At 40.2% G+C, this 26,329-nt stretch overlaps 2 protein-coding genes across 2 annotated transcripts; both read left to right on the forward strand.

Annotated features, from left to right (window-relative positions):
• The first annotated feature begins 7,652 nt into the window (after nucleotides 1–7,652).
• Nucleotides 7,653–15,919, forward strand: LOC100617650 (cathelicidin-6-like). Its single transcript, XM_007505482.3, has 4 exons — nucleotides 7,653–11,029; nucleotides 12,088–12,195; nucleotides 12,876–12,959; nucleotides 13,488–15,919. The coding sequence occupies exons 1-4, from the start codon at nucleotides 10,844–10,846 to the stop codon at nucleotides 13,593–13,595; spliced, it is 486 nt and encodes a 161-aa protein (XP_007505544.2). The 5' UTR covers nucleotides 7,653–10,843; the 3' UTR covers nucleotides 13,596–15,919.
• Nucleotides 15,920–21,176: 5,257 nt separating this feature from the next.
• LOC100617165 (cathelicidin-4-like) lies at nucleotides 21,177–26,051 on the forward strand. Its single transcript, XM_007499717.3, has 4 exons — nucleotides 21,177–21,948; nucleotides 23,843–23,950; nucleotides 24,819–24,902; nucleotides 25,427–26,051. Exons 1-4 carry the CDS (start codon nucleotides 21,763–21,765, stop codon nucleotides 25,541–25,543), a joined length of 495 nt encoding a protein of 164 aa, XP_007499779.1. The 5' UTR covers nucleotides 21,177–21,762; the 3' UTR covers nucleotides 25,544–26,051.
• The last annotated feature ends 278 nt before the right edge of the window (nucleotides 26,052–26,329 follow it).

A 26,329-nucleotide genomic window follows, 5' to 3' on the forward strand; every position in this document is an offset into this window, starting at 1 on the left:
AACCTCGAGTCTACATTACTTTTAACTCCTTCCATATTGGTATAGAAGCTCATCAATCCCACATGGATTGGTTTCATTTTGACCTGTGTGCTCTTTTTGGCACTTTCCAGGTTAAGTCTGTGCTCTTTGTTTTTATCCCATTTTTCTGGAATCATACACAAACATTAATCATATCCCATAATATTTTATCAATAAATGACAGGTTCCCATAGTTTAAAGCTTTTTGGGTATGTATTTATATTATAGCAAATATATATATATGAAACTTCTATTACTGCAGAAAAATAATATTAATTATATGTACCTTTAGTACAAGAAATGAGAAAAATCAATTATTCTAATCAAAATAAAAGAAAAGCAATAATAAAAATTAAGGGAAAAAATCAGTAATTCAATGTGTTCTCAAAAAACAGCATCCACTTGTCAATGGATTATTATGTCCAATGCATATGATAGGGTACAGTCAATCAGTCTCAACAGAAGATGCTTTCTTCACATGTGAGCAATGAATCCAAGAGTCCTTCTCTCCAACCTTTATAGATGTTGGAGTAGTTAACAATATTTGAAATGGTCCTTCCCACGAAGGCTGAGTTGCTCCAGTATGCTGGAAATTCTTAATATACACTTTGTCTCCTGGGTTCAGGTCATGAAGGGAAAAGTCTAGTGGTCTGGCTTGTACTGAAGCTCCGGATTCATAAAGTTCATGCAGTTTGTGCTGTAATTCCTGTATATAGGAAGCAATAGTAGTATCTTCCCCTAATAGTGATGTATATGCCGGGGAGAAAGGCTTAGCCTGTATAGGTGGATGTCCAAAAAGCATCTCAAACAGTGAGATATGTAGGTCTCCTCTAGGCCTGCTTCTAAGATAAAATAAGGCCAGAGGGAGAATTTCAGGCCATTTTAAATGTGTCTCAGTGCATAATTTTCCAATCATAGTTTTAAGTTCTTTGTTCATCCTCTCCACTTGGCCTGAGCTCTGGGGATGATATGGAACATGGAATTTGGGAGTTATCCCCAAGCAAGAATATATCTGGTTTAGGACAGAATCAGTAAAATGACTTCCTCTATCTGAATCAATACGTGCTGGCAGTCCAAAGCAAGTAATAATTTCTTTTAAAAGTATCTTAGCAACAAAAGCCACTGTGGCTTGGGTCACAGGAAATGCTTCTGACCATCTGGTCAGTTGATCTACAATGACTAGACAAAATTTATAATGTCCAGCCTTTGGCATTGTTATGAAATCTATCTGTAGATGTTCAAAAGGTGTGTGTTTATTACCAAGGTTGAAAGATTTGCTATGTCTGTAAAAACTTGTGACAAGTATCCATTTTTTTAAAAATGCCATACAGCAACTTGAAATATGACAGTGTGTTTGTTTGCTATTGTAATTACTTGGGCTATTGAGAATTTTGGGGATATTGATACCACATATTTGTACTACTGTTCTTTAACAATGAAAAATGTTACCTTGCTCAGTTCATTTGCTTTCACTCCCAGTGGATCATGGCCAGATATGAAGAGGAAATGGATCTCATTTTTGGTGAGAAAGCCTTGCATTCTATATTTCTTAGCTGACACAGTGTGTCAATGATTATAAGCTACATTTTTATTTTTAAAGCTCTTTTATTATTATATTTTTCATGCATGTGCAATATACTATTTCAGGTTTCTTTATTTTTTCTCTCCTTTTTATATTCGAAGCACATGTCACCAGCATTAAGATTTTCTTTAACTTTTTGGTTTTGCAGTAATATAAGTTTAAAATACATTTGTCAATGCATGCCCCTAAAGCTTGATACTATAAAAAATGATGCCACTAATTATTTTTAAAAAATTATGGGACTTTATTTAATAATTCTGTCTGATTCCAGGACAAGATATACACAAAAGAGCCATTGCACAGGGCCAAAGAAAACCCAATCCAGGATGGATTGATGCACTTCCAAGCCAATGCAAAGGTTTTGAACCTATTGTGAAGACTCAAGGTTACTGTGTTGAACTTTGTTAGACATAAGCTTTCCTTGTGTCCACACTCACTCTGAAAATACTCACAGATTAGTATGCCCAAACCTTGGCTCCAGAAAAGGGGACCCCCTTTTCTGCCTTTCATAGTGTGGTACCTTTCTGTAAATGCATCATTGCTTAGATAATTTTCATTGGGCTCTGATTCAAGGACTTGTTATAGATTTATTTTTCCTTTACTTGGAATTTTACACATAAGACTTTGATAGTCTATATTTTCATCCAGAAATTTTTCTTTTTTATTTGGATTTTCCTGATGTCTTTTAATTTCTCTTGCCAATTGATTCATATACCTCATACCTCAGCCATGCATCCCTAAGTGATCCTGTGTTTTTCAATCACCCACAACATGGGGAAGTGTAAAATATATATATAATTATTTAAATTGCAAATTTAAATTTCTTTTGAGAAGAATTTTAGGTAAAGAAAGATGATACCTCTCTGAATCCAGAAACTGAACTGTTTGGAGAAGTCACCATGAAGAAGCCTCCAGACCATAAGCTGCACAGGAAGATCTGGAATGAACCTTGGGGTACAGTTGATTGAACATTTTCTTGAATGTACACTCTTACGCCAAAGAGGACTTCCCCCTAATTGGCTTTTGTCAATGCACCCAGCAAAATATTGGTTTTGCTGTCTCTCTCTCTCTCTCCTATTTCCCCTAATCTACAACTAATGCATCCAGCAATTATTGGTTTTGTCTTTTTTTCTCTTATCCTCAAATTATTGTAATCTTTAAATTGATTATGTTTTTATGATCCTTTGGGAAAGTCCTTTTTCCCAAATGATCACGTGGAGAAATGTAAAAATGGAGACTTGAACTCGGGACTCCATTTCCCAGGGGGTCCTTGCTCACTTCTCAAAATGCCTTGTAACTTCACCTGGGCCGAGAGTGAGATGGGGTATTTAACCTGGCTGTAAAGGCTACTGGGCTCTTTCCTACTTCCGCTTCTGAGCAGACGCATCTCTTTCATAATGTAGGTGAAGTTGTCTAGGCTTCTCTGGGCCTAGACATGTGCTTTTCTTATCCTGTATTTTCTTTAATCCTTAACCTTTAATAAACCTCATAAAAATATAATACTCCTTGCATAGAGAAACTAATTTCTACCTGCCTCAGTTTCCCCCCAAATTTTAACTCTTACAGATCTTTGCATTGATCAGAGGAGTTAAGTTATTTACAGTTGATGAGCCCACAATAAAACTGAGCTGATATCCATCAATTGGAGACTGGCTGAACTAGCTCTGGTATATGGTTACAATGGAAAAATATTGAGCCATAAGAAATGATGAACAGGACGAGTTCAGAAAAACATGGAAAGATTTCTCTGAACTGATCTAAGGTGAAATGAGCAGAACCAGGAGAATAGTGTATGTAATAAGAGAAATATTATATGGTGATTACCTGGGAAGGACTAAACTATTTTCAGCAAAACAAGCTTTCAACATAATTTCAAGAGACTCATGATAAAAAAAATTCTATCCACAGCCAAAGAAGGAACTATTGGAATCTGATTGGAGATTGTCATCTTTCACCAAAGAGTCAGGGATAGCTCACATTCTTCCTTTGGTTTCTTGCCTAAGGAAGACTTAAGACTCTTAAGAAAATTTTCACTTCCCATGGGGAAGATTTTGGTTAGGCACAGATAATATTAGACAAAAGATAGATATATAAAGAATAAAATCTATAACTCTTGTGGCACAGTTGCCATAGAGGTGAGTTTTCAGCTTTCTCCTTTTTCTCTTCCTTCTTTCATTTTCTTTCTCTGGGTCTTTCTCCTGCTGGATGGAATGAAGAATGAAGGGAATGCTTTGGGAGGATTCTCTCCTGCCCTGATGCATGCCCCTTGTAGTTTGAACTTAGTTCTGGACATGATAATGAGAAGACAGGATGGCTCAGACAGTTGTGCCTTCCAGGGTTTGCCACTTCATCAGGGTAGTCTTGGCAATGGAGCAATTTGCCTTGGATCCAAATAAGAAAACATCCTCTTCAATCCTTTGACAGTCTCTGATAGCAGTCTCTGTCTTCTGAGGAGGTGCCATGATGGGGACTCTCAAGTCTGTGGAGACAGGATTGGAGTTTTGGGAATAGGTAGACTTATTGTAATGGAAGGGAGTGACCACAAAATCTCCATTCACTTTCCACCAAAGTATTCAAATTGTAATCTTTTTTTTAAGGGCCAAGAAACAAATGGTAGCCTATCAATTTCATTTTCCTTACCATCTTCATGGGCATAAGTGACCCAGTGAATAGAGTGCTGGTTGGTGTTGAGTTCAAATTTGACCTTACACACTTACTAGGTGTGTGACACTGGTGACTTAATCCTTTTTGCTTTAGTTTCCTCATATATACAATGAACTAGAGTAGGAAATGGCAAACCATTCCAATATCTTTACCAAGAAACTACCCCTAAAAAAAGGGAGTCATATATAGTAAGACATAACTGAAAATGACTGAACAACAAAATAACTTTACAGCTGCATGTTCTTTCTTCTTCATCCCCTTTCCATTCAGAGATCCCTGATTTGAAATATACTTAAAAAGGGGGGCAACTGGGTGGCTCAGTGGATTGAGAGCCAAGACTAGAGATGGGATGATCTGGGTTCAGATTTGGCCTCAGACAGTTTCTAGCTGTGTGACTCTGGGCTAGTCCCTTAACTCCCATTGTCTAGCCCTTCCCACTCTTCTGCCTTGGAACCAATACAAAGTATTGATTCTAAGACAGAAGATAAGGGTTTTAAAAAAAGAAATGTACTTTAAAATGGAGCTACCCAATAATCTTTCATCACTCCTGGACTTTTTCCTTCCTTTATTTGATCTTCTCCACTATTTAATCCTGCTAGTCAGGATGATGACTGTCTGCCCAATCCCAAAACAGTGTCTTTTGAGATTATCTTCTCTGATTTTTCTTCTTTCTCCACCTCTGTTTAATTTAAATATGTATTAGAGGTATGTTAATAATCATTGTTCATAAAAGCTGACACCCTTCTGATATTGTTGCCAATAATTACTGAAGCAAGGGAACCTCATTCATTAGGAGCTTTTTCAAGATATCAAAATTCAAGGAAACCTGTGCCTAGATGCAGAGAATCATAAGAATATATGAGAAGGCTCAGATAAGAAGACTGTTGCAGAGAGAGGGTTTTTATGATGATGTCTAGTCCAAGATACTGGAAGGAACTTCTGAGAGAACCTACTTCATGGTGGCCAAGAATAAGCTGAGGGAGCTGAGAAACAGCGATGACTTTTGCTATGACTAGGAGAGCTGATTGTCAAACAACCAGAGCAAGATCAAGTGAAGTAAAGAAACATTTTTAAAAGTAACTACTATGGGCCAGGCATATGAAAAAGGGAACACAATCCTGAGTCTATAGGAGCATCTCTGAAGTCAGGTGTCTGGGCAGTATTCACTGATGACCCTGAATCCTATAATGCAGATGATTACAACCAAGAGTAATCCACTGATCCTTAGGCTGGCTGGGTGTCCAAGCTGAGAGGGGATAAGAGAAAGACTGATTCTTTCATTGCCCCATCATTTGTACAAAAGAGAGATAGTTGTTCCACTCCTATGTTGGTTTTTAAAAAATTGGTTATGATTAAAAATAGTTTGACTGTAGCTTTTGGGACATTTTGTACTTTAGATGATACATTGGTAGGAGTCATTTCAGACTGATTTAAAGACAAAAATCATGTGACAGAGTTGTTGGTGCTTAAAGAGCAACTAGAAGAAAACTGAGCTTCGGAGGAGGACTTTCTTCTTCCTGTAGCTGTCTCATAGCCTGGCTAGCCTGGCCAACACTTCCTAATGACTGATCATTCTTCCTCATTGGAGGTCTCCAAACAGACTGGATAGCAATTCATTAGATATGTCCTAGGAGAGATTTCTTTTGGACATGGGTTTACTTAGATAGCCAATGAGGATCCTTCTAGTTCTGAGATTCTATGTTCATTCCTCCATAGGAAACAGCATAGTCAGTCTCTTCGATGATAGCCTTCTAAATGCTCTATAAGAGAGAGTCTCCTGGCACTTCTGAAATAATTTCACACCTATTATCATCTATTGACCCAGGGCTCCTATTCAGTTATGGATGGATACCACAGGTCTATCTCCAAGTACAGAAAGGATTCCAGCAGATGGAGAAAGGAAAGGAAATAAGAGGAAAGAAAGGAATTAACTATTTATCTAGCTAGGCATTGTGCTAAGCACTTTATAAATAATCATCTCATTTAATCCCCCAAACTAACAATACGGTAGGTGCTGTTATTATTCCCATTTTATTCCCATTTATTCCCTCTAATCTAGCCACCATATTATGTTGTCCATGTTGCCCCTTGAGGAAAGAAGTCGTGACAAAGATGTTCATTTGGGATGGATACCCACAAAACAGACCACAGAAACCAGAGGAATAAATGTCATCACCAAGCTAGAGACTATAGGAAGAGAAGAGAAGAGGATCTGTATAGAACCCTTGAGGGAGAAGCCTAAATTGGGGGCAGAGGGAAAAACCTGAGCCACTGAAGGGGGCTAAATGGGAAGGAAAGATGAAGGAAGTAGGAAGAAATCTTCCCCACACTCTCCTAAGTCATCAACTACTGAGTATGTTTCTCTTTTACAGATGAGAAATGGAGGCTCTTATTGGTAACATCACTAATTCATAGTCACACACCAATGACTAACAGAGGGAGCTCTCTATTCCCATAGCTCCTTCTACTCTTCCACACTATAGGAAGTGCTTGTGTCCATTATGCCACATCTTGCAGGCAGTGGAGGTTATACTTTGTCCTCCAGTGCAGAGCCAGGGCCCAAATTTCCTTCCCTTAACCAGCCTCAAACCTTCTAGTCCTTCCTTGTCTTTTAAGAAACCCCAAGATCAAAGGCTGAAGCTTCTGAGCTTTGCCATGAAGGAGATGGTGTGCCCAAGGACTGGGGAGCTCCCCTTGGATCAGTGTGACTTCAAAAGAGATAGGGCAAGCAGTTTGTGGGAGGATGGGCCTCCATTGGAGAAGGGATGGGATGGGTGTGAGGATCCCTGCTGGAGTCTATACATCTTCTAGACTGATATCATTGCATGGATGCAGAGATGTTAGACTTGAATCTCAGTTAACCTTTTACATTCTGTGAGGTAGGGAGCTTAGCAGTTATATTCTCTTTTAGCCCATGAAGAAACAAAGGATACAAAAGAAGGAAATTCCAAATAAGGAGATAGCCTGTTGTTTTTAAAGCTAGGAATAGAACTCAGGACCCCTGGGTCCCAGCTCAAGTTTGCTCTAAGAGCAAGTGATGGTGGAGGGGATACAGCACACTGGGCCAAGAGTCAGGAAGATGTGACTTCATATGGGGCCTTGGACACCTATTAGCTGTGTGACCTTGGAGAAGACACAACATCTTTTTGCCTGTGTTTCTTCAGTTCTAAAATGAAGATAATAAGAGTATCTACCTCCCAAGATTGCTGAGGATGAAATGAGAAAATGTTTGTAAAGCACAGTGCCTGGCATGTAGGAGGCACTTAAATAAAAAATAATTTCTTAAATTAGTTATTTCCTCTTTTTCTCTCTTGCACTGGGAGGGACTCTGTCATTAGGAGATTCCTGCACTTCTAGCTCTCAGGGGTCTAAAAGTCCTCTGGACCCCTGGAAAATTGAGCAAATTCGACATGTCTCAATTTCTTTCTCCTTTCTTTCCTTTCATTTTTTCCTCTCTTTCTCCTTGATTTTTTCTGTGTTTTGTTCCTTGTTCTTTCTCTATCTCTCACTGTGGGTATCTCCTAAGCAGCTGGTGAAGAAATGTCAAGCCTCTGTATCCAATGAACAAGACATTGTTGCCATCATCCTCACCTGTGACTCAGGGGCCCCATTGGTGAGTTCTCTACTCTTCCCTCATTCTCTGCCCATCTCTCTCATGTTGAATTCTTCTAGATGTGTCCATTAGGTGCAGGGGAGGATAGAGGAAGTGACACATGGAGATCCCATGCTGGCCACTCTTACCCAGGCCCATTGCCCCTATTTTTTGAGAAAGAAACCTGAGGGAGAGATGGCTACAGGAGGGAGACCACAGGAGACACCCAAGATGCTGGGGGCCCTCTAGCCTCTCTGGCCACTCTCCAGGGCTTTCAGCTGTCTGGATAGTCTTACCCTGGAGAAGAGTTTGCCTTTCAAATTCAGTTAGAAAGTATATCTCCCATCACCACATCCCAGTTGTCCCTACCCCCCCTAGAAGTCTTAGATCTAAAGGATGGGAGAAGGACCAGAGATTGGACGTGAACTAATCTAGCTCGGAGCTGTTTTAATTTCCCTTTCTCTAATCAATAGTGATTTAGAGCATTTAAAAACCTGACTATAGATAGTTTTCATGACTTCATCTAAAAACTGCCTGCCTTTGACTATTTATCATTTGGAGATGGACTTGTTTTCTACACATTTGACTCATTTCTTGAAGTGTTTCAGCAATGAGGCCTTTATTAAGAAACTTGTTGTAAAGGGTTTTCCACAGTTATAAGTATTGTGTATTAACTTCTATCCTTTTTTTCTCTCCTTTTACCCTACTCTCTTCTCCTTTTATCCTGTCCATCCTTAAAAGTGTTTTGCTTCTGACCAGTATCTTCTCCAACATGTAGTCCTTTCTATCAATTCCACCATATCCCCATCCCCTCCTACTTTCCTGTAGAAGAAGATAGATTTCTATGCCCAGTTGAGTGTGTACATTGTCTTTGAGCCAACTCCAGTGAAAATAAGGTTTAAATGTTCTCCTTTCAACTTCCTTCATCTTCCCCTCCAATGAAAACATTTTCCTGCCTCTTTTGTGTGAGGTAAGTTTACCTATTCTACCTGCCTCTCTCCTCCATCTTCTCTCAGTGTATTCCTTTTCCTCAACATTTAATTTTTTCTTTTTCCTTTTTTGGGGCATCATGCTATCCTATTCAACTCAAACCTGTTTTCTCTGCCCAGATATACTCCTTTTAACTGACCTAAAAATGCAAAAGTTAATAGGAGTCACCATTATCATTTTTCCTTTTAGTAATGAAATAAGTTTAACCTTATTGAATTCCTTATAATTTCTCTTCCCTTTTTGCCATTATATATATATTTCTTCAACCTTTTATTTGAGATTCAGTTTTCTTATTCTGTTCTGATCTTTTCATCAGGAATGCTTCAAAGTCCTCTTTACAATGACTATCCCATTTCCTCGACTAAGCAATCTACACAGTTTTGATGGGTAGATTATGCTTGGTTGTAATCCTCACTCCATTGCATTCTGTGGCTCTACAAGTTGTGATTTAAAGTTTGTTTTTTTTTGCCTATTTATGATATTTTCATCTTGATCTAAGAGCTTTGGAATTGGATTATATAATTCCTGGGACTTTTCTTTTTTTTTTAAACCCTTACTTTCCATCTTGGAATCAATACTATATATTGGTTCCAAGGCAGAAGAGTGGCAAGGGCTAGGCAATGGGGGTTAAGTGACTTGCCCAGGGTCACACAGCTAGGAAGTGTCTGAGGCCAGATTTGAACTGAGGACCTCTTATCTCTAGTCGTGGATGTCAATCCACTGAGCCACCCAGGTGCCCTTGGGACTTTTCATTTTGATATAAGTTTATAAAAGCCATGAGTGGATCCTTCCCATTTCTATTTTGCCCAGTGGCACAAGAATATCAGAACCAAATTGAGCTTCTAGGTAGATTTCCCTTGTTCTGTTGCTATCTCCTTGGCCAACCCGACTAACTCTTCTGATCAGCAGATCATTCTTCCTCATTGAAGATATTCAAGCATACTGGATAACCATTTATCAGGTATGTTCTATTAAGGAAATAAATTCTTTTGGATATAAGTTATCTGAGACAGACAATGAAATTCCTTCCAAAGCTAAGATTCTTTTTTCATTCTGCCTTAGTAGAGAATGTATTCAGTTCTTTTAGTGAGAGCAGTTAGCCAGTACAGAGTCTTTCTATTGTTCTAAAACATAGATTCTCTTGGTGCCCCTGAAATAATTCGATCAGCACCTATTTACCCATGACTCTTACTCAGCATTATATAGGTACCCCAGACCTGCCCCAAAACAAAGAAAGTACTCCAGAGTGAGGGGAAAGGGAGAGAAATAGGAGGAAGGAAATAACTAAATATTTATAAAGTTGGGCATGCTACTAAGCATTTTATAAATGATAACTTTACATCTGAAAACAAACTTATAATATATCTTCTATTATTATTTTCATTTTAGAGTCAAGGACATTGAAAGAGACAGAAATTGAGTGATTTACCTAAGGTGACACAGTTGCACTGGATTTGAACTCAGATTGTCTTGATTCTAGGCTCTGTGCCCTATGCATTATACCACATCAAGGAGCCCCTTAAGTTATGAAATCTGTCATAATGTGGCAATGGTGGTCCTGTGATTTTGGTGCTGAGTCCCCTGATGCCCTCCCTGGAAGGGATCCTCACTTCTTTATTGCTACCTCCTTCTTTAAGGCCAAAGTGGTAGTTATAGATAAAAAAGTCATAGTCAAGGTTGGGGTTCCTTATCTGCTTCCCTTCTAACACAGCTAGAAATCCTAACATTGATCCAAGGGGTTAACACTCAGGCTTTCTCTTCAACTATACTGAGGCAGCTAAAGTCCTTCAGTGTCTCACATTTTAGCACATCTCTAGGGGAGAAAGTATTTCACAAACTTGGCTTCCTTGACACCATACCTTCCTGTACCCATCATACCACAGGCTGAAATCCAGTTCCGAGGTCCAGTTGGGCAGGAACCCCTGTTGCCCAACAGAACATGGCAGAAAAGATATAAAAAGGAACTGGCTGAGAATCAGTGAGGCAGAGGAAGGATCATGGAGCACCTCAGGAAGGTACTGCTGTTGGTCAGTGTGGTCACTCTCATTCCTGCCCAAGTTTTGCCTCAGTCATCCCCAAGGGATGGGAACACCCTCTCTGCAGCCATTCACTTCTACAACCAGGTACATGGGACAAAGAATGCATTCAAGGTATTGGAAACACACCCTCCTCCATCTAATCAGGTGAGTACTCCATCTGGGCTCTTCCTTTAAAGTAGAATCCAGATTGATCACTTGCTTCTTTTTCTTTTTTCCCCCTTTCCTTCAAAATCAATTCTAATATGTTGCTAGGGAATGGCCAAGTAGCTTTGTAAAGCAAGAATTACAATAATTAAAGTTCCTGTATTACATGTGAGCAAAGTGAGATAAAGGTATTTGCCCAAGTTCCCTTGGATAGTAATTGTGTGGAAGAAGTTGGAATTGAACCCAGGTCTTCCTGACTCCGAGTCCTGTAATCTATCTACCATACCATGCTGTCCATGTTGCCTCTTGGCCAAACTGGGATGATGGGAGTAGTTATGATGAAGATGTTCATTAGGGATGGATCCCCACAGAAGAGACCATAGAAACCAGAGGAATAAAGGTTATTGCAAGGGAGAGACTGTAGGAATCATCCTCACCTGTGACTCAGGGGCCCAAAGGAGAGACTGTAGGAAGAGAAGAGAAGAGAAGAGAAGAGAAGAGAAGAGAAGAGAAGAGAAGAGAAGAGAAGAGAAGAGAAGAGAAGAGAAGAGAAGAGAAGAGAAGAGAAGAGAAGAGAAGAGAAGAGAAGAGAAGAGAAGAGAATACTAGAGAATACTAGAGAATACTAGAAGAGAGGAGAGGAAAGGAGAGGAGAGAAGAGAAGAAATTTTCATAGAACTCTGAGAGAGGAGCATAAATAGGGGGCAGGAGCAAGAACTGAAAGAGGCTAAAACTAAAGGAAAAGATGAAGGAGGTAGGAAGAAATTCTCCCAACACTCTCCTAAGTCATGGACTACTGGGCATGTCTCTCTCTTACAGATGAGGAAATGGGGGCCATATTGGTATATTCACCAGCTCATAGTCACACAGCCAATGACTAGAAGAAGGAACTCTCTCCCCTATTTCCAAGGCTCCTTCTGCTCTGCCACATTATAGGAAAAGCTTGTTCCCATTGGTTCATACCTTAAGGCAATGGAGGTGATACATTCTCAGCCAGGGAAAGACCAGAATGCTGGCCCTAAATCCCCATCACATCTAGTCTTAACTTGCCTTTTCAGGGAGCCCTTGAGCAAAGGCTGAAGTTTCTAAGCGTTACCATGAAGGAGACTATGTGCCCAAGGAATGAGGAGTTCCCCTTGCAGCAGTGTGACTTCAAAAGAGATGGGGTAAGCAATTTGTGGGAGGATGGGCCTGAAGGTACATTGGAGAAGGGATGGATGGGGGTGAGGATCCCTGCTTGAGTCTATACATCTTCTAGACTGATACCCTTGCTATAATGCAGAGGTGTTGGAATTACCATCTTAGTTTACTTTTAGAACCCTGGAGGGACCCTAACTTCCAAAGGGTCCTTGAACACTTATTTAGTTCTGTGACTTTGAATAAACCATTTAACCATTTTTTCCTGAGATTTTAAAATTTAGAATTTTAGAAGTGAGCAAAAAAAGTTAGAATTTAGAGTTTTAGAATTGAGCAAAAATGAAGATAAGAGCACCTATTTCCAAAGATTGCTTTGATGATGAAATGAGATAATGTTTGTGAAGCACATAGCACAGTGCCTGGCATGTAGGAGGCACTTAAATAAAAAATAATTTTTGAAATTTGTTATTTCCTCTTTTCCTCTCTTGCAATGACTAGGAGGGGCTCTGTCATAAGGAGATTATTGCACTTCTGGCTCTCAGAGGTCTAAAAGTCCTCTGGACCCCTGGAAAATTGAGCAAATTCGACATGTCTCAATTTCTTTCTCCTTTCTTTCCTTTCATTTTTTCCTCTCTTTCTCCTTGATTTTTTTTCTGTGTTTTGTTCCTTGTTCTTTCTCTATCTCTCACTGTGGGTATCTCCTAAGCAGCTGGTGAAGAAATGTCAAGCCTCTGTATCCAATGAACAAGACATTGTTGCCATCATCCTCACCTGTGACTTAGGGGCCCTATTGGTGAGTTCTCTACTCTTCCCTCATTCTCTGCCCATCTCTCTCATGTTGAATTCTTCTAGATGTGTCCATTAGGTGCAGGGGAGGATAGAGGAAGTGACACATGGAGATCCCATGCTGGCCACTCTTACTCAGGCCCATTGCCCCTATTTTCTGAGAAAGAAACCTGAGGGAGAGCTGGCCACAGGAGGGAGACCACAGGGGACACCCAAGCTGCTGGAGGCCCTCTAGCCTCTCTGGCCACTCTCCAGGGCTTTCAGCTGTCTGGGTAGCCTTACCCTGGAGAAGAGTTTGCCTTTCAAATTCAGTTAGAAAGTGCACCTCCCACCACCACATCCCAGTTGTTCCTATCCCCCCTAGAAGTATTAGATTTGAAGGATGGGAGAAGGTCCAGAGATTGGACATGAACTAAACTAGCAAATCTTATAAGTGAACATAAAACCTGTGCCCACTTCAAGGATAAGGACTCTGATAGAAGCCCCTCACTCTCCAGTACTGATGTCTGACTTTGAATATTTCTTTTGTCTACAGTCTCCTCGCTCCAGAAGAAGCATCTTCAAAACAAAGAGAAGTAGAGTTACCAAATATCACCCTCTTCTTTGTATTGGTTGTGGTTTGAGGTGGCCAAAATTTGGATAATCCTGACCTCTTTTATCCCCAAAGCCAGACCAGAACAACCAATAAATACCTTCTATCTGGCATGATTTACTTTATTTTCCATTTCACTCTTCCTACAAACATACATATGAGCAATGGGGACTGAGCCTTGGGTAAAACCCTTCTCAAAGTATTTCCCCAGGTTGAAGGATATGGAGAGCCTGTTTCCTGGAGAACTTTGGTGATGTCAGTGCCCTAGAGTACCCATGGGGCATGTGTGGAATGCTGTCACATCTTGTCATTGCTGAGTCAGTTGGGTTGGGGGAACTTCTTTCTTTGCATGCGGATCTGGCAGGACAATTCTGAGGGTTAGGGTTATTCACAGTCAGAGAAAGAACTGTGGGAGTAGAAATACAGAAGAAAAGCAACTGCTTGATCACATGGGTCGATGGGGAAATGATTGGGGATGTAGACACTCAATGATCATTGTAATGCAAACATCAATAATATGGAAATAGGTCCTGATCAATGACACATGCAAAACCCAGTGGAGCTGAGCTTCAGATACAGGAGGTGGGTAGAGGGAGGGGAGGGAAAAACATGAATCTTGTAACCATGTAAAAATATTATTAATTAATTAATTAATTAAATAAAAATTTCCAAATTAGATGTGGATCTTGAACTAGGAAAAATGTTCAAAAGACTTTAGCAGGTGCTGTTTTGTTTGAGCCTTTCTGTCTCTCTTGGTTGAGCTGATACCTCACTCCCAGTGGCAGAGCTCATTCAGTCTGTGTATTGTCTCTTATATTCTCCCCTCTGTGACTTTTCTGATTTTTGCTTGCTATCTTCTTGGATAAATGGACTTCATGGATATTCAGTATTCATTATGGTCTTTGTGTAACTTGAAATTGATGGGAATGAAGTGAAGCCTTTGGAAAAAGGCTTGAGAGACCTCTTCTCCTTTAATGGTTGTCATGAACCTAAGGAAAAACTGATTACTCTCAGCTCTCATGATTTGGAGAGCAAGAACTTATATTTTGCAAAGATCACACCAACAGAGATGTGATCACAGCAGCAGAACCAAGTTTGAATTTAGGTCCCCTGACTACTTCAAATGCTCTCCTCTTTCCCCTGCACCCACTGGGTTCTGGCTCTAGCTCTGACTGTGTGACCTTGGACAAATCACCTTTCTGAGCATGAGAGTCTTTCTCTGTAAAAACAGAGATAATAATGCCAAAACTACCCACTTCCTAAGGTTCTTTTGAGGAAAACACTTAAAAATCCTTATAGTTGTACAAACAAAACCAATGTAACTAAAATCAGAAGGGAAACAACAAATTGGGGAAAAAAATCTTCATAGAAACCTCTGACAAGGGTTTAATTACTCAAATTTATAAAGAGCTAAATCAATTGTAGAAAAAATCAAGCCATTCTCCAATTGATAAATGGGCAAGGGACATGGATAGGCAGTTCTCAAATAAAGAAATCAAAACTATTAATAAGCACATGAAGAAGTGTTCTAAATCTCTTATAATCAGAGAGATGCAGATAAAAACAACTCTGAGGTATCACCTCACACCAAGCAGACTGGCTAGCATGATAGCAAAGGAAAGTAATGAATGCTGGAGGGGATGTGGAAAAGTAGGGACATTAATTCATTACTGGTGGAGTTGTGAATTGATCCAACCATTCTGGAGGGCAATTTGGAACTATGCCCAAAAGGCGACAAAAGAATGTCTACCCTTTGATCCAGCCATAGCACTCCTGGGTCTGTACCCCAAAGAGACAATGGACAAAAAGACTTGTACAAAAATATTCATAGCTGCGCTCTTTGTGGTGGCCAAAAATTGGAAAATGAGGGGATGCCCTTCAATTGGGGAATGGCTGAACAAATTGTGGTATATGTTGGTGATGGAATACTATTGTGCTAAAAGGAATAATAAAGTGGAGGAATTCCATGGAGACTGGAACAACCTCCAGGAAGTGATGCAGAGCGAGAGGAGCAAAACCAGGAGAACATTGTACACAGAGACTAATACACTGTGGTATAATTGAATGTAATGGACTTCTCCATTGGTGGTGGTGTAATGGCCCGGAACAATCTGCAGGGATCTAGGAGAAAAAACACTATGCATAAGCAAAGGATAAACTATGGGAGTGGAAACACTGAGGAAAAGCAACTGCCTGACTACAGTGGTTGAGGGGATATGACAGAGGAGAGACTCTAAACGAAACTCTAATGCAAATATTGACAACATAGAAATGGGTTCGAATCAAGAACACATGTGATACCCAATGGAATCACGCGTCGGCTATGGGGGGTGGGGGTGAGGAAAAGAAAATGATCTTTGTCTTTAATGAATAATACTTGGAAATGATCAAATAAAATATTATTTAAAAAAAAAAGAAAAGAAAATACACTAAAAAAATCCTTATAGTGCTTGAGCTGTGGTTCTCCAAGTGTTTGGTCTGTGAACTCTTCACACTTAAAATTTATTGAAGACTTCCCCTGGCTTTTGTACTCATCCCCAATTTTAATATGGATTATATCTATTCATATTTTCTATCATTTAGGTGGCTCTACTGTGAACAGAGCAATAGGTCTAGTGACAGAAAGATTTCACTTCTTGGATAGTCTCAGATACTAGTTGTGTGGCTCTGGGCAAGTCACTATCCCTGAAATTCATCAGCTACAAAATGGGGATAATGATAGTATCTACTTCACAGGGCTGTTATAAGCATCAAAAGAGATGTTTACAATGTGTTTAGCAAATTGGAGGTGCTATGATAATAAAAATTATTATTATTACTGTATCAGAAATGGCAACATCTCAATATTATTTTGAAGGCAGTTTTAGCTTTGTGGGACCTCTGAAAAAGTCTTGATTTCCCTTAAGGGTCCCTGGCCTAGTCTTTGAGAACAAGTCCATTATAGAAACAGGAGTAATCATTCTTAATAAGAGGATTCTGGAGGTTGTGGAAGGTATCTGAGTCTGCTCAGAGAGAATTAACTCTTGCAGAGTGATTGGAGAAGGTTCAGCTCCGATGGAGGAGTTGTCTTCTCTTGTATCCAGGCATCTGCCTTTTTCTGTAAGGCAATAAGCCTAACCAATGCATGTCCCTGTGTAAAGGAAAATTTTAGCATTGTGACCTAAACTATATTAATTATTGGTCACCATGGATATCCCAAATAACAAAAAAAAATTTTACCCAAGTCAGTCTGGAAATTTATGGTGATTTAATTTAGTGGAAAGAAATTTAAGAACAAGGGAGAAGGAAAGGGTGGAGGATTTCTCCCACCTGGCTTGTGCCAGGTAGGAAGATTAGAGGCTCTAGAAGGTAAGGCTTTGGAGAGTAAAAGAGAAAGGAATCAGTCTGAACTCCAAGAGGGCTCAGCCAAGATGCCTGAACCTGAATTAGCTCAAGGGCAAACTCACTGCCAAAACCCAGACAAATAGTTGCCACCACGATAAGATGTCAGAATGCTTAGCATGCTGCCAGCCAGAGACGCCTCTCTGGGAAACGAGGCTGAAGAGAGGAAGTGACATGCCCTATATAGACGGTTTCACATCACTTTCCTTCATCTCATCTATACCAATGTTAACTTAGCTTGACTTAGGACATCCCAGGGGTCAGTCCACTGTTTCTACACATGTCTGTTGAAGGCCATTTTCTCAGATAATTAATCCTTGAGTATGGTGCAGACATTCCTGATCTTGTTAAACTAAGTAGGGTGGGGAAATGTAGAGTTCCCCAGACTTGATTCTGTTAGACTAAATATCTCCATTGTTACTAATCAGGAAATAGCTAAATCAGATTTTCTAAAGTAAGGTCTGAGTAGGGTGGAGTAGTTTTAAAATTCACACCTGGATGCTATCTCCTTGACCCTCTGGAGTGGAGTCACAAGAATACTTTATTGTGTAGCTAGCCTGTTCTAGGAGTTCAGCATCCTCTCCAAGTGTTCCTCAATAACAAAAGATTCTCTAGCAAGAATGTCTGAGATTCAGAAACTGGGTATAATTATTGGGTCCAGAGGAGGTGTAAGATAAGAGAAGTGAGCCTCTGGATTTAAGAGAGTCAGTGCTCAGTAGCAAGGGGCACTTTTCACAAGAGGTCAGAGTAGGAAAGGAAGGGCCATACAGAGAGGTGTTTTGGTTTCAGACAGATCTGACCTTGGAGACTTAGGTTTTGGGTAATTAAACACACATTCGAGGTATACTCACATTTAAAGACTTGATATAACTGATTAGTTAACAAAAGGACTGAGAAGGAAAGAATGCCTAAAGCTAATATAGCAGCTTTGAGTCTTTTTCACAAAATAAAAAAAAATATTTTTCCAATTATAAGAAAATAAACATTTTGAACATTTTTTAAAATTTTGAATTCAAAATTTTCTCCTTTCTGTCCCTTGCTATTATGAGACAGCAACAATTTCATGTATGTTATACATATGCAGGCATGTAAAATATATTTCCATATTAATCATGCTGAAAAAATTTAAAGTTTTAAAAAATATGATTTGATGTGCATTCAGAATCCACCAGTTATTTCTCTTCAAGTGAGAACCATTTTTCATCATAAGTCCTTTGGAAATGTCTTAGAGTATTATATTGCTGAGAATAGCTAAGTCATTTACGGTTAATCATGACACTGATTTTTCTATGAACTATGTTCTGCTCATTTTACTTTGATCAGTTTGTCTTTCCCTTTTTTTTCTGAGAACCTCTTGCCCATTAATTCTTTTCTTTTTCTTTCATTTTTAAACCCTTATCTTCTGTCTTAGAATCATTACAAAGTTTTGGTTCCAAGGCAGAGAAGCAGCAAGGACTAGGCAATAGAGACTAAGTCAGTTGCCCAGGTTCACAGAGCTAGAAAGTATCTGATGCTAGATTTGAATCCAGCACTTCTCATCTCTAGGCCAGGCTCTTAATCCACTGAGCCACCTTAGTGTCCTGCTCATCCTTTCTTACACCACACATTACATCACAAGGGCATACCACAGCTTGTTCATCCATTTCCCAAGTAATAGACAACCCCATAATTTCCAATTTTTTGCCACCAATAAAAGAACTGATCCTTTATCTTTTTTTTCATCTCTTTGGTATATTGACTTACTAGTGATATTGTTGGGCTAAATGGAATGTCATAACTGTTTGGTCATAGTTCCAAATACTTTCCAGAATATTTGGCTCCCTTACTCTTGCACTTGAGGCACATTTTCCTCACACCCCTGTCAATTATCATTTGTCCTTTCTGTCCTCATAGCTGATCTGATAGATGTGAAGTGGTACCTCAGAGCTGTTTTAATTTCTCTTTCTCTAATCAATAGTGATTTAGAGCATTTTAAAATCTGACTATAGATAGCTTTCATGATTTTATCTGAAAACTGACTGCCTTTGTAATAGAGGAGTTAGTTGCTGGTAAAAGGAGAGAGGAAGAATGAATAGCTTCTCTCCCAAAGCAGGGTCCAGGGAGACAGCTGATGTTAAGATGGGCCCAGAGAGAGGAGAAGGGGAGTGAGTAGTTTCCCCCTTCAGCCTTCCCACAGCTATGGCTGCTTCCCCAAACTGGCTCTTGTCTTCCTCTACTACTAAAGTCTAGAGCTTTCCTCCTCAGGGAGATTACTCTCCCTCTCAAGCTGGCCTACACACACTCAAGTCAATTTGGGAAAGACAACAACCTTTATTCTAAACTAATTCAGTTGGGGATAACACAGGGAAATGGCTGTAGGGAAAGTTTGTGAGGAAAGAGGGGATCAGTGACCCTATTCTAACTACCCCTTCCTCCCTCCTCAAGTTGGGGAACGCAGGCCTTGGCAGCCTTGGACCCCCAAGAGAGTCAGGCTTGGCTTTCCCTGGTCTTGGCCCAACTGACATAGTTCAGACCCAGGGCATCAGGAGCTGTGAGGTGGTCTTGTCAGAAGCTTAATGTCTTCTCCAGCTGGCCACTTCAGTTGGGAATTGATGGGGGGAAGGATGTCCAGTCACCAGTAGAGATAGATGATTCTTCCCTCAGGATCAAGTCTTGGTCAGACCTTCTCCTTTCCTGTCTCAAGGCTGAGAGAGCTAACTGCCTTCCAGTCAGAGACCTTCTGGCTTCTCAAAATTCCAGACCTCCTGGAGCCCTCCCCAGTTTAGGGGAGAAGATTCAGCAGCTCCTCAGCCTGCCACTCTTCCTTGAGTTCAGACCTCTGTCACACCTTTGACCATTTATCATTTGGAGATGGACTTATTTTCTATACATCTGACTCCTTTCTTGAAGTGTTTGAGCAATGAGGCCTTTATTAAAGAAACTTGTAAAGGTTTTCCTACAGTTATAAGTACTTTTTGAACCTCTAACCTTTTTTCTCTCCTCTTACCCTACTTTTTTCCTTTTACCCTGTCCATCCTTAAAAATGTTTTGCTTCTGACCAGTATCTCTCCCAATCTGTGGTCCCTTCTATCAATTCTTCCTAATTCCCCCTTTTCCTTCCTATTTTCCTGTAGGAGAACATAGATTTCTATGCATAACTGAGTATGTATATTATTTTGTCTTTAAGCCAACTCCAATGAAAATAAGGTTTAAATATACCCTTCCAACCATCCTTGTCTTCCCTTCCAGTGTAAAAACTTTTCCTTGACACTCATGTGAGATAAGTTTACACATTCTACCTACCTCTCTCTTCCCCCTTCTCCCAGTGCATTCCTTTTCTTCACCCTTTAATTTTCTTTCTTTCTGTTTTTTTAATATCATATTATCCTATTCAACACAAATCTATTCCCTCTGTCCACATATACTCCCTCCAGTTGCTCTAAAAATGATAATGTTGACAGGAGTTACTTGTATCAAGATCCCTTTTTGGAATGAAATCAGATTAACCTTATTGAATCCCCATGATTTCTCTTTTCTCTTAACCTTTATTTACATCTCTTCAGTCTTCTATTTAAGACTCAATTTTGCTAATCTGTTCTGTTTTTTTTTCCCCATCAGGAATGCTTGAAAGTCCTCAATTTCATTGAATATCCTATTTTCATGCCTAAGGATTCTACACAATTTAGGGTAGTGCAGAGACTGGATAGCTGTGCATCAGATATGTTCTGGGAGGAATTTCTTTTGGATATAAAGTCTCTGAAACAGACAATGAGACACCTTCCTCTTTAGCAGAGAGTATGCTCTCCTTTAATGAGAGCAGCAAGCCTGTATAGAGTGTTTCTTTATTCTGTAATCGAGATTCTCTTGGTTCCTCTGAAATAATTCTATCAGCACTTATTGACCGATGGCTCTTATTCATCCATGTACAAGTATCCCAGCCTTGCCCTCAAACAAAGAAAGTACTCCAGAGCAGGGGGAAAGGGAGAGAAATTAGAGAAAGAAAAGACTTAAATATTTACATAGTTATATAGCACCATGATAAACATTTTTTAAATGGTCACTTTACACATGTAAAACCCAGTGGAATTGAGTGTTGTCTATGGGCAGGGGGGTAAGAGGAGGGGAGGGAAAGAATATGAATCATGTAACCATGGAAAAAAATTTTAAATTTAATTTAATCAATTAAATTAAATTTTTTTAAATGGTCACTTTAAACCTCCAAACAAACTTATGAGATATCTTCTACTATCATTCCCATTTTTGAGTCAAGGACACTGAAAGAGACAGAAATTGAATGATCTATCCAACGTGACACAGTTGCACTAGATTTGAATTCAGGTTGTCCTGATTCTAGGCTCCATACCCTGTGCATTATACCATATCAAGGAGCCCCTTCAATTATGAGATCTGTCATAATGTGGCAGTGGCGATCTTGTGTTTTTGGTGCTGAGTCTCTGGAAGGGATCCTCCCTTCTTTATTGCTACCTCCCTCTTTAAGGCCAAAGTGGTGGCTGTAGATGAAAAAGTCATGGTCAAAGTTGGGGCTCCTTATCTGCTTCCCTTCTAACACAGCTAGAAATCCTAACATTGATCCAAGGGGTTAACACTCAGGCTTTCTCTTCAACTATACTGAGGCAGCTAAAGTCCTTCAGTGTCTCACATTTTAGCACATCTCTAGGGGAGAAAGTATTTCACAAACTTGGCTTCCTTGACACCATACCTTCCTGTTCCCATCATACCACAGGCTGAAATCTAGTTCCGAGGTCCAGTTGGGCAGGAACCCCTGTTGCCCAACAGAACATGGCAGAAAAGATATAAAAAGGAACTGGCTGAGAATCAGTGAGGCAGAGGAAGGATCATGGAGCACCTCAGGAAGGTACTGCTGTTGGTCAGTGTGGTCACTCTCATTCCTGCCCAAGTTTTGCCTCAGTCATCCCCAAGGGATGGGAACACCCTCTCTGCAGCCATTCACTTCTACAACCAGGTACATGGGACAAAGAATGCATTCAAGGTATTGGAAACACACCCTCCTCCATCTAATCAGGTGAGTACTCCATCTGGGCTCTTCCTTTAAAGTAGAATCCAGATTGATCACTTGCTTCTTTTTCTTTTTTCCCCCTTTCCTTCAAAATCAATTCTAATATGTTGCTAGGGAATGGCCAAGTAGCTTTGTAAAGCAAGAATTACAATAATTAAAGTTCCTGTATTACATGTGAGCAAAGTGAGATAAAGGTATTTGCCCAAGTTCCCTTGGATAGTAATTGTGTGGAAGAAGTTGGAATTGAACCCAGGTCTTCCTGACTCCGAGTCCTGTAATCTATCTACCATACCATGCTGTCCATGTTGCCTCTTGGCCAAACTGGGATGATGGGAGTAGTTATGATGAAGATGTTCATTAGGGATGGATCCCCACAGAAGAGACCATAGAAACCAGAGGAATAAAGGTTATTGCAAGGGAGAGACTGTAGGAATCATCCTCACCTGTGACTCAGGGGCCCAAAGGAGAGACTGTAGAAAGAGAAGAGAAGAGAAGAGAAGAGAAGAGAAGAGAAGAGAAGAGAAGAGAAGAGAAGAGAAGAGAAGAGAAGAGAAGAGAAGAGAAGAGAAGAGAAGAGAAGAGAAGAGAAGAGAAGAGAAGAGAAGAGAAGAGAAGAGAAGAGAAGAGAAGAGAAGAGAAGAGAAGAGAAGAGAAGAGAAGGTTAGAGAAGAGAAGAGAGCTTTTATAGAGGGAGGAGCATAAATAGGGGGCAGGAGCAAGAACTGAAAGAGGCTAAAACTAAAGGAAAAGATGAAGGAGGTAGGAAGAAATTCTCCCAACACTCTCCTAAGTCATGGACTACTGGGCATGTCTCTCTCTTACAGATGAGGAAATGGAGGCCGTATTGGTATATTCACCAACTCATAGTCACATAAGCCAATGACTAGCAGAGGGAACTCTCTCCCCTATTTCCAAGGCTCCTTCTGCGCTGACACATTATAGGAAAACCTTGTTCCCTTAAGGCAGTGGAGGTGATACATTCTGTAAAAATAAAATTGACAGATTATAAAAAAAATTTAGATGGAAAAACTTCAAAATATAGGTTCAAAACTTTTCAAAACTGTTTAACTTGCCAGTCAGGTTCAAAATGTTTGGATACTTTTGATAGAGCTAATCAAAAGTATCCTCAGTGATGAAGTGAAGCTCAAATACAAACTTCCCTTCAGGGCCATGCCCAAAGATGCTAAAGAGACTCTTATTATAAACATAAAATATTTATTGAAACATATAAGGATAAATAAAGGATTTCTAATTCTAAGGGATTCTAAATCCTCCCAAATAAACTCCCAGGTTCCACAAGGAACCTCTTCTCCTGTGTTTTACAGGCTACACTAATCCTCCCTGATCTGACTAACTCAAATTTATATTCTCTAAATAAAAACTACTGCTATTATCCTTATAAATCTTAACTTTGCCTTCAAATTATAAAATAGCAAAGGCTAGCTGGTTGAGTCTCAACAAGAATCCAGTTAGGTTTCAAAGACCAGGTTTTTCTTTGGTCTTCTCAGAGTTAAACAAAAACCACAATAGATACATTCAAGTGTTTCTCATTTGGGAAAGAAAAACACTGAGCTCCTTCAGATCTTTCCCTCAGACAGAGAGAGAGGCAAAGATGTTGCCTCCTCCAGCCCTGAGAGTGTCTCTGAGTGTGTATCTCTGCCAACTGCCAGAGAAAGTAATTGACATAGATAAAGCTTATAACTGTCAGCAGTTGAAATTAACACACTCTCTCAGCTCTGCTTCAAACTCCAGTTCTTTTCTCAAGCAGCCACTTTATTTATCTCTAAACTAATAAAACAATACTTATTTTCTAATATCATCCTTACAATTCCCAGCCAGGGAAGGACCAGAATGCTGGCCCTAAATCCCCATCACATCTAGTCTTAACTTGCCTTTTCAGGGAGCCCTTGAGCAAAGGCTGAAGTTTCTAAGCTTTACCATGAAGGAGACTATGTGCCCAAGGAATGAGGAGTTCCCCTTGCAGCAGTGTGACTTCAAAAGAGATGGGGTAAGCAATTTGTGGGAGGATGGGCCTCCATTGGAGAAGGGATGGGATGGGGGTGAGGGTTCCTGCTGGAGTCTATACATCTTCTAGACTGATACCCTTGCTATAATGCAGAGGTGTTGGAACTTAGTTTACTTTTAGAACCCTGGAGGTAGAGAGCATAACTGTTATATTCCTGTCTAGCTCATGGAGAAAGAAAAGATCCAAAGGAAGGAATCTCCAAATAAGGAGATAGCCTGTTGTTTCTGAGGGCAGGAACAGAACTCACGGCCCCTGGGTCCTACCTCAAGTTCTCTCTAAGAACAGGTCCTGGTGGAGTGGATAGAGTACACTGTGCTGAGGGTCAGGAAGACCTGACTTCCAAAGGGACCTTGGATACTTATTAGCTCTGTGACTTTGAATAAGCCATTTAACCATTTTTTCCCCTGAGATGTTAAAATTTAGAATTTTAGAAGTGAGCAAAAAAAGTTAGAATTTAGAGTTTTAGAATTGAGCAAAAATGAAGATAAGAGCACCCACTTCCAAAGATTGCTTTGAAGATGAAATGAGATAATGTTTGTGAAGCACATAGCACAGTGCTTGGCATGTAGGAGGCACTTAAATAAAAAATAATTTTTGAAATTTGTTATTTCCTCTTTTCCTCTCTTGCAATGACTAGGAGGGGCTCTGTCATAAGGAGATTATTGCACTTCTGGCTATCAGAGGTCTAAAAGTCCTCTGGACCCCTGGAAAATTGAGCAAATTCGACATGTCTCAATTTCTTTCTCCTTTCTTTCCTTTCATTTTTTTCCTCTCTTTCTCCTTGATTTTTTTTTCTGTGTTTTGTTCCTTGTTCTTTCTCTATCTCTCACTGTGGGTATCTCCTAAGCAGCTGGTGAAGAAATGTCAAGCCTCTGTATCCAATGAACAAGACATTGTTGCCATCATCCTCACCTGTGACTTAGGGGCCCTATTGGTGAGTTCTCTACTCTTCCCTCATTCTCTGCCCATCTCTCTCATGTTGAATTCTTCTAGATGTGTCCATTAGGTGCAGGGGAGGATAGAGGAAGTGACACATGGAGATCCCATGCTGGCCACTCTTACCCAGGCCCATTGCCCCTATTTTCTGAGAAAGAAACCTGAGGGAGAGCTGGCCACAGGAGGGAGACCACAGGGGACACCCAAGCTGCTGGGGGCCCTCTAGCCTCTCTGGCCACTCTCCAGGGCTTTCAGCTGTCTGGGTAGCCTTACCCTGGAGAAGAGTTTCAAATTCAGTTAGAAAGTGCACCTCCCACCACCACATCCCAGTTGTTCCTATCCCCCCTAGAAGTCTTAGATCTGAAGGATGGGAGAAGGACCAGAGATTGGACATGAACTAAGCTAGTTATTCTTACACGTGAACATAGTACCCATGCCTAGCCCCACTGCATGGTACAGGACTCTAGGGCAATCCTTTCACTCATTAGTACTGATGTCTTGCACTGTCTCTTTTGTCCACAGCTCCCTCGCTCCAGAAGAGCCCTTTACAGACGTAGGAAATATCCAACGAGCTATTACCTTTTACTTGGAGGAAAAGGAAATAATAGAGGGTATAAACCACATATCATTTACGTCTAGGTCATCTTGAACTGCTGTATCCCCAAGGCCAGTCCAAAGCAGTCAGTCATTGTCTTTTCCCTGGCATTATTTACTTTCCATTTTCTCTCCCAATAAACATCCATGTGAGGAATATGAATTGAGCCATGGGTAAAACTTCTTTGCATGTATTTCCCCACATGGAAGGGAATGGAAGCTTGTGTCCTAGAGAACTCTTGTGAATTATAAGGTCGGTGCTTTAGAGCACTGTGTGGAGCATGTGTGGACATGCTATTATTGCTTATCGACTGCCGAGTCATATGGGTTAGAGGAGCTTCTTTGGCTATGGATTTGGAATTGGGAATATCTTCAAAAGGCTTAAGCCTCCATCACTTTTCTTCAGCCATTCTCTCTCAGTCGGCTGAGCTAAGACATCTCACGCCCAGTGGCAGAGCTCATTCAGTCTGTGTATTGTCTGCTATATTTTCCCCTGTATCTCCTCTGGTTTCTGTTTGTTTTCTGCTTGGATAAATGAACTCATTGGACATTCTCTATTTTTTATGATCTTTTATGTCACTAGTATTCAGTGGGAATGGGATGAAACTTTGGGGACAAGTTCAGGAGACCTCTGCCTCTTCGATGTGTCTTAAGCCTAAGAAAAATATGATTATTGTCAATAGCACTATTTCAGGAAGAAGGGTCATAATTCTAGCCTAGTGCCCCTCTTGGAGTAGAGCAAAGCATCTAACCCCATTGCCCCTTCTCCTCTCCTGAAGGCAGGAATAAGTCACTTTTTGAGGGGTAGACATTATTCTAGCTACATACAGA

The sequence above is a fragment of the Monodelphis domestica genome, chromosome 7 (assembly GCF_027887165.1).
Source record: "Monodelphis domestica isolate mMonDom1 chromosome 7, mMonDom1.pri, whole genome shotgun sequence".
NCBI classification, from domain to species: Eukaryota; Metazoa; Chordata; class Mammalia; order Didelphimorphia; family Didelphidae; genus Monodelphis; species Monodelphis domestica.

Excerpts from the sequence above, each read along its gene's own strand:
- LOC100617650 (XM_007505482.3), top strand. The coding sequence starts at position 10,844 with ATGGAGCACCTCAGGAAGGTACTGCTGTTGGTCAGTGTGGTCACTCTC. Across the intron at positions 11,030-12,087 it reads ACCCTCCTCCATCTAATCAG|GGAGCCCTTGAGCAAAGGCT; the intron begins GTGAGTACTCCA and ends TTGCCTTTTCAG. Across the intron at positions 12,960-13,487 it reads GTGACTTAGGGGCCCTATTG|TCTCCTCGCTCCAGAAGAAG; the intron begins GTGAGTTCTCTA and ends TTTTGTCTACAG.
- LOC100617165 (XM_007499717.3), top strand. The coding sequence starts at position 21,763 with ATGGAGCACCTCAGGAAGGTACTGCTGTTGGTCAGTGTGGTCACTCTC. Across the intron at positions 21,949-23,842 it reads ACCCTCCTCCATCTAATCAG|GGAGCCCTTGAGCAAAGGCT; the intron begins GTGAGTACTCCA and ends TTGCCTTTTCAG. Across the intron at positions 24,903-25,426 it reads GTGACTTAGGGGCCCTATTG|CTCCCTCGCTCCAGAAGAGC; the intron begins GTGAGTTCTCTA and ends TTTTGTCCACAG.